General features: G+C 36.8%; 1 protein-coding gene across 1 annotated transcript; it reads right to left on the minus strand.

The window, feature by feature from the left end:
* Positions 1-1,571: 1,571 nt before the first annotated feature.
* LOC148944411 (uncharacterized) lies at positions 1,572-7,249 on the minus strand. Its single transcript, XM_089099919.1, has 3 exons — positions 7,243-7,249; positions 2,704-3,203; positions 1,572-2,228 (listed from the first exon to the last, which is right to left on the minus strand). The coding sequence occupies exons 1-3, from the start codon at positions 7,247-7,249 to the stop codon at positions 1,572-1,574; spliced, it is 1,164 nt and encodes a 387-aa protein (XP_088956045.1).
* Positions 7,250-7,545: the final 296 nt, after the last annotated feature.

Consider the following 7,545-nt stretch of genomic DNA (forward strand, 5'->3'; position numbering starts at 1 on the left):
CACACACACACACACACACACACACACACACACACACACACACACACACACACACACACACACACACACACACACACACACACACACACACACACACACACACACACACACACACACACACACACACACACACACACACACACACACACACACACACACACACACACACACACACACACACACACACACACACACACACACACACACACACACACACAAACACATGGTTTGTGCCGACCTAAATTAACATAGATTAAAGCTATGGACATGTAAGTAAGCTTTATTTAACCTAGCCTAAGAAAATATCACAAGTCAAAGCATGAAATATAGCAAATAAATAATTTCGAACAATACACCTTCGAAATAGACAACGAAAGCACCAAGAAATTAAATCAGGAAGCACCATAGTAAACATCTCAAATCATAAATTTTATTCAACACTTCTAGGAAAGTCGAAAAAACTTAGGTTGGATAAGTTAAAAGTAGCAATCTAAGCATCCCAATAATAAGCTTCAGACAACAGCCGCCTACGGAAGTTTAAGAAATGTAGCTCATAGCAACCTAAAATGCCAAAGGAATCAAAGATAGGAATCAAACAGAGTTGGAATAAAAAATGCAAACTGGAGTTGACAGCCTTAATTTACGAAGTTCAGAGCCCGGCTTCAAGTAATTAGTTTTAACAAGAAATCAATTGAACTAAGTCCATTCTGAAATTTATTTACTATTTTCTACATATAATCTAACGCACTAAAAAAGAACAGGCAATTTTCCCAACAGATCAACAGTGATGGTGGATGACAAAATGTATTTTTCAAAATCGAAGATTGGGAAATTTGGGTCATTTTATGCTTTCAATGAAAATACAAAAAAAAAGGGTTTTGTGAAATCTATGTGCTGCGAAGAATCCACAAGGTTTTTTGGTATTTTCAATGAAAATTCCAAAAAAAAGGTGGTTTGTGAAATCTATGTGCTGCGAAAAATCCACGTGGTACGAATGTCCTTACCAAATTATTATAATTTTAGCTCGAAGAAAATACAGTCCAATTTTTGTGCCTAAGGTCTTAGCAGTCAGAATTAAAATGCAAGCGGATTGGCAGCTTGAATTTAGAAACTTCATAGTACTTCATCGAGCAATTAGTTTTATTAATGATCGATTGAACTAAGTCCCTTCTAAAATATATTTACTGTTATCTATCTAATAGCTAACGCACGAAAACCTTAGACAGTAGTTCCTTCAACGCCGTCCAGGGTGCATAGGGCATCAGTGAGACTCCGCTATTCTTCTCGAAGCTGGGCAGTGGCTAATACATGCGCCTAGTCTGGCACAATAGCAGTTTTTATTGTTCCTCGGTCTTTTTCGTACGTCCAGCATTCATTCGTAGTCCAGTATTCATCGAATTGCCTCTGTTTTTTGAGCCCCCTGAATTTCATTGGAACGCCATCTTCGGTAGTCTACTGTCAGGAATGCGCAATACGTGACCAAACAAGCGTCAACGTCTATACTTGATTACTTCTGTGATGGGTGGTTGCATGTTGCGGGTTCGTATTTGTTCGTTGTTAACTCGGTGATACTAGCAGACGTGCAACAATCGTCGGAGACAGTATTTATCAAAGGCTAGCAGACGTTTTTCTTGAGTTTGGTAGAGTTTCCAGGTTTCACATAAATAAAGTAGTATGCTCATCACGTTGCTGATGAAAAGTCTCATTTTGAGCCGTAATGGGAATTTTGGAGATTTACATATTGATAAGAGCCGATTCAAGGCAGTCTGTGCCATCCCAATTCTGGCCTGGATCTCTTTAGCTATGTTGCCTCTCTCTTCAACTGTAATGCCAAGGTATCGAAAACATAATACTTGCTCGACTCTTTCACCCTTATAGAAGGTCTTGAGAGGTTGATCGCTGCAAACAGCCATACATTTGATCTTCTTTACGTTAATGTGTACACCCACTTTTTCGGCTCGGTATGTTACACGGTTAAAGAATTTTTGCAGGATAGCCTTGTCTTCATCTAGGAGGGTTAGGTCGTCAGCAAACCCTACATCTGACAGTTGTTTTGAATTGCTAAGTCTTAATCCTTTGGCGTTAGCATTTCGGAGGATGAAGTCGATGACAATGATGATCACCAGGGGAGACAACACACATCCCCGCTTAATCACCGAAACGATTTTGAACCATCTTGTGTCACCAGTACTGGTATGAACGCAGTATTCTGTTTCTTCGTGCACAGCCTAGCATTTATCCATAGTGGGATAAAATCTTCAACAGGGTTTCTTGATCAATTGAATCAAATGCTTACTCGAAGTCTATTAATAAGATCAGTAATTTCTTCCTCTGTTCATTGCTCTCTTCAATCAGCATTCGCATTATGAAGATAATGTCAGCGCACGTTCTCTTAGGTCTAAAGCCACTTTGTTCTTCGTGGAGGTTTTTGTCGATCTGATTTATGATTCTATTTAGTAGTATCAGACTGAACAACTTAGTAGCTACAGATGAAAGGGCGATCCCTCTCTAGTCTCCACAGGACTTGGCATCTCCTTTCCTAAATAGTTTTACTATAATGCCTTTGCTCCAGTCTTTGGGAACTCTTTCCGCTTCCCAGACGATTCTGAAAAGGGTGAGCCAAACTGTCGTACATATGCCAATACAATTTTTATCATTTCAGCAGCAATGCCACCAGCACCATGTGACTTGCCATTTTCTTACATTCTTGGCGGTACTTGAGATCTCAGTGGGAGAGATTGGGTCCAAGTTAATGCCTAAATCGAATAAAGGTAATTCTGGGATATGGGGTGCCTGAGGTGGTCTAGCTCGATTAAAACCGTTCTCGAAGTTTTCTGCCCAACGTTCCTTAATCTGCTCTTCAGAAGTTAGGAGGTTTCCTTTACTGTCTTTCATTGGACATTCGGCAGTTTTTGGACGCCCCACAATGTCATTCGTTATTTTGTAGATTGGCCTTGAGTCACCTTTATTGGCAGCTTCCTCTGCTTGTCCAGCTTTGGCTTCGATGAATTTACGTTTGTCAATTCGTGTCTGCTTCTTGACTTCCTTGTGCTTCTGAAGGTGCAGCGCTGAGAGGCGAGTTTGGTCATAACTTTGTGCGGTATTCTTCTGTCTCTTTAAGGCGGTGCGTTCAGCTATGGCTTTCCAGGTTTCATCGGAAATCCATCTCTCTTTAGATCTCTTTCGGAATCCTAGGATCTTTTCTTAAGATTTTTCAAAGGCAGACGAGAGTGCAGTTCATATCGATTCAACGCTTCCTGCGTCTTTGGTGGTGTGACTTCACAGTACTTCAAAGCGATTTTTGAGAGATAGTCAAAACTATCTCTTCGTTGCTGCTTCGTTCAGCTTTTCCACATCAAACTTCGTCTGAGCATGTCTCCTTTGTTTCTGAGCTCTAAGCTTGATATGGACCTTGGCAATAATTAGTTCCTGGTCTGAACCTAAGTCAGCACTTCTCATGGTTCTTACATGTAAGAGACTTCTTCTTCGAGTTTTACTCCAAAGAATATGATCGATCTGATATTTAACTCTGTGATCTGGGGACGTCCAAGTGTGTTTGTGAATGTTCTTATGTGGAAATAACGTTCCATTGATCAACAACCCGAGTTCAATAGCAAGATCGATCAATAGGAAGCAGTTATCATTCAGGTTACCGACGACAAAGAATAGGTAACCACGAAAGTTGAATAGGTAATTTTCCCACCGCATAAACAGTGCTACCAATTCACTGAATTTTAGGAGACAAGGGGGGGGGGGGGTAAAAAAAATTTCCGAATACAGGGTTGATTAATTTTATTGTTTTTTGATGTTTTCAATGAAAATGCCAAAAAAGATGGTTTTTGAAATCTAGGCGGGTTTAAAAAATCTAAGGGGTGTGAATGCACTTCTCCAATTATCCTAATCTTAGGTCGAAGACGTATCTTTATACTTTTCCAAACTTGTTCAGCTGCGAAAAAGTAAACTACACCTAGGCTTTTCTACTTTTTGTGTCTTCCCTTCATCCACCATGTTAGCTATCCACGTGGGTAATGTTATCTGCTTGATCAATTTTTCGTCTCATATTATCACCTCTAGATCCTCATTTATTATTAGTTTAATCGACTTTGTCTTTTGAAATTAATTTTGACACCTATGCTGACACCCTTCCAGAATCTCTGAAAGTGATATTACGGACAACTGCTCATTGCTTTAGCCAAAACACTAAGTTCAAAATATGATGCAAACACTATTTGATGTATGCCAGTGTTTCTTCGTTTAAAAATAAATAGTGTTGGTATCCAACACAGCAAATTATAGAAATTCTTTATTACAATTGTGCAATTGAACTACCAATTTTGCTGAAATGACTGTAGACAATACGCTGCATAATGTTTTTTTTCCGTTTTAATGTGACGAATTTGTGTATAAGCAATTAATTTTTATCAAAACAGGGTTCTGCCCATCCAAAATGTAAATAATACAAAAAAAGATAAAACTAAAATTTAAAGACAAAAATATAAGAGAAAAATTTATTTTTCAAATATTTATCAACAAATTTTTATCGAAGGAGTTTGATTTTCAAACAGAAATTTCATTTGCAACATGGCTGAAATTAAAAGCATTTAAGGAGAGTTAGGTAGAAAATAAAAAAAATTCTTACTAACCTTAACGAGCAATGAACCAAAACACTAAGTTGTTATATTTGTTTTTGTTCCTTTTTAAATTATTGTTTGTATATTGAATTTCTGTTTTACTCTTCCTTTACACGCTCCCAGCTAACATCTATTTCATTCCATGCTCCCCTCTTTTGTTTATCTTCAAAGTTAAATCCCCAAAGTTTTAATGTAAACTTTCCTCCAATTGCATACACAACAACTTATATTCTGAACGTGTCAGAATACGCCAAAAACTCATTTACAAACTTTTGCAGATTATTCTGGAAAAGAAATCGATATTAAATCTAATCTCAATTGGGTAGAGAAAACTTAGCGTTTCTTAGAGGTCGTAGGCTTGAGTAGACAATAAGATTTTCAAATTTCAATCAACGGTGTCGTAGATCTTATCTGTAATTAAATAAAAAAAACGCGTTTTTCAACTGAGAGTAAGGAACAATTTTAAACTTTAAAACAAACATAAATTATTGCGTATATGAGGCAGGATGCCCCCTCCTCAATACCTCACTCTTCACGGTAAAGTTTTTGTTTGTATATTAATAAAGTTATCTCATTCGAATTAAAATGCCCTTGTGTTTCAGGAGTCGTTCTTAAAGAATTTTGACAAAAGGTTCAGTTTTAGCGTGAAGGGCGAGCTATTGAGGAAAGGGCATCCTGCCTCACATACGGAATAATTTCTGTTCGTTTTAAGCTTCAATGTTGCTCCTTACTTTCAGTTGAAAATCGTGTTCTTTTTTTTATATAATTTCTTACCATTTGCAAATAATGCCTGGAAATTCAACTCCCCTCTCCAAGTGACATTTCCCCTCCCCCTCGAAAAATCCTGTTTTACATTTATTTTCTTTCTTTTTTTTTCAAATCAACCCGGAAATCTCCCTCCGTGGAAAGTTCTCCTGGAAATCCCCCTCTCCCCACCAATGGAAAGTTTCTCCGGTGAAAATTTTCCCTGTGGAGAATTTCTCCCACACAAAATATCCCCCCCCCCAACAGGAAAATACCTTTTGAAAGTTTTCCCCGGACAGCTTCCTCGAAACATCTCCGCGTGTAAAGTTGAGTTGGCAAAGAGAAAGTAAGATATATAAATATAATTACATACATTAATTCTTGCAAGTCTCCCATGTACAATCTACCATTGGAAGTTCATCACCAGAAACTTCCCTCTTTACAGGAAATTCTTCCAGTCGAAGGCCCCCCTTAAGGAAATTTCTCCTCTCAGAGAAATATCTGTTTACTTCCAAATTTATAACTTACAGCCGTTTCTCCAGGTGCTGTGTGGAGGAGGGGGGGGGTTCATGTTACCTCAGACGCATGATAATTAGACCTTCCAACTATGCTGAACAAAATGACAATTTCAAAATTTTTTAAAGATGGCATTGAGGAAAGAAGGGACGTGGGAAAGGGGCTAGTTACCTTCTAATCTTTTTAGTTATTTAAAGAGGGTATTAGAGCTTATAACTTCCATTCTAATGAGCCCTCTCCCGATCTTCTAGTACCATTGGTTAAACAAGACAACCCTGGTAAAAAAAAAGTACGTATCAGTGATATTTCTTCTGAAAAAAAAAAAATATACAAAATTCCTCTTTTTTTCCATACGGGAGCTTAAAATCTCTACACTATGGGTTTTTGATATGCTGAATCTGATGGGGCAAATTTCATTGTAACTTTTTGACCTTTTTAGGGTGTTTCTCCCTTTTTAAAAATTCACGCAAATTTTCTCAGGCTTGTAGCTTTTGATAGGTAATATTTTCATTTATCGAGATTTTGTTTGTTAGAGTTTTGGTTAGAATTGGGCAGAATCGCTCGTTACTGACAGTTCGTTGCCAAGTTCCATTTAACAACGGTCAAAGGTAAAAAAAATCGATGTTTTGCATGATTTTGGCAAATATCTCGAATTCTATGGGCTTTATGAAACTTGTATTTTTTACAAAAATTGTCGAAGACTAAATTTTTTCCAATTTTAGCATCATTTTTTATTTATTTGTACGTTCAACTATTTTTTTTATATAGAGGGTGGCGAGTTTACGGTGTTTTTATTTTCATCTACAACCCCAAACGAAGGTTTTTAGTCTTCTTTTCCGGATCTTCATTAATGATTACACAGATTGTATAATATATTCCGTAGCCGTAAACTGGAATTACTCAAGATTGGTTGATATTAATGGAAGGGGCTTACCCTTAACTTTATGTTTTTTTTGGAGGGGGTCTTATTGGCACTGTTGCTATTTGCACTCAAAGCTGTTTTGTATATACTTTGTCGTTAAAAATCAAATAATCAAGGCATATACGTAGTTCTAACAACGTTGCTATTCAAAAATTTTAATTGTCCCCTTTCAATCTGTTTCCTCCCCTAAAACTTTTAAAAAAATAGCTTATGTTTTGGTTATTAATCAAAACAAATGCGCTTTAAAACTTTGAAACAAATGCGCATCAATAAGCACTTCTACTCTTTAGGCATTGTCCAAGCCACTTTTAACCCCATTCCACATAACCCTTTGTTTATGCATTAATTTAAAAAAACAAAGTTTTCCGAGGGAAATAAAGACCAAAGTTGAAACTTAAAACGAAAAAGAATTATTGCTTCACAGCCTACCTAACATACATCGATAAACTAATGCAAATAAACCAACTGATGATATTTCCCTATGTTTGTAGGATTATAGAAAACTAGCGATTTTTTGCACTAGTTTTATTGATGTATGTTAGAAAGGCTGAGAAGTAATAATTTTTGTTCGTTTTTGTTTCAAGTTTGCTTTTTACTTCCCTCGGAAAAATTTTGTTTTAAAAAAATTAATATTTGCTCGTTTTTGATTAAAATTTCGTTTAGAAACAATACTGCCATGCTCTTTTTTATTTTACAGAATAATTTCTGTTCGTTTTAAGTTTTAATGCTGCT

The sequence above is a fragment of the Artemia sp. Qi Xiang Cuo genome, chromosome 14 (genome assembly GCF_049724085.1).
Source record: "Artemia sp. Qi Xiang Cuo chromosome 14, ASM4972408v1, whole genome shotgun sequence".
Lineage (NCBI taxonomy): Eukaryota > Metazoa > Arthropoda > Branchiopoda > Anostraca > Artemiidae > Artemia > Artemia sp. Qi Xiang Cuo.

Coding starts and splice junctions, on each gene's coding strand:
- LOC148944411 (XM_089099919.1), bottom strand. Junction 2,229..2,703: donor TCTCAAGTACCGCCAAGAAT/GTAAGAAAATGG, acceptor GATAAATGCTAG/GCTGTGCACGAAGAAACAGA.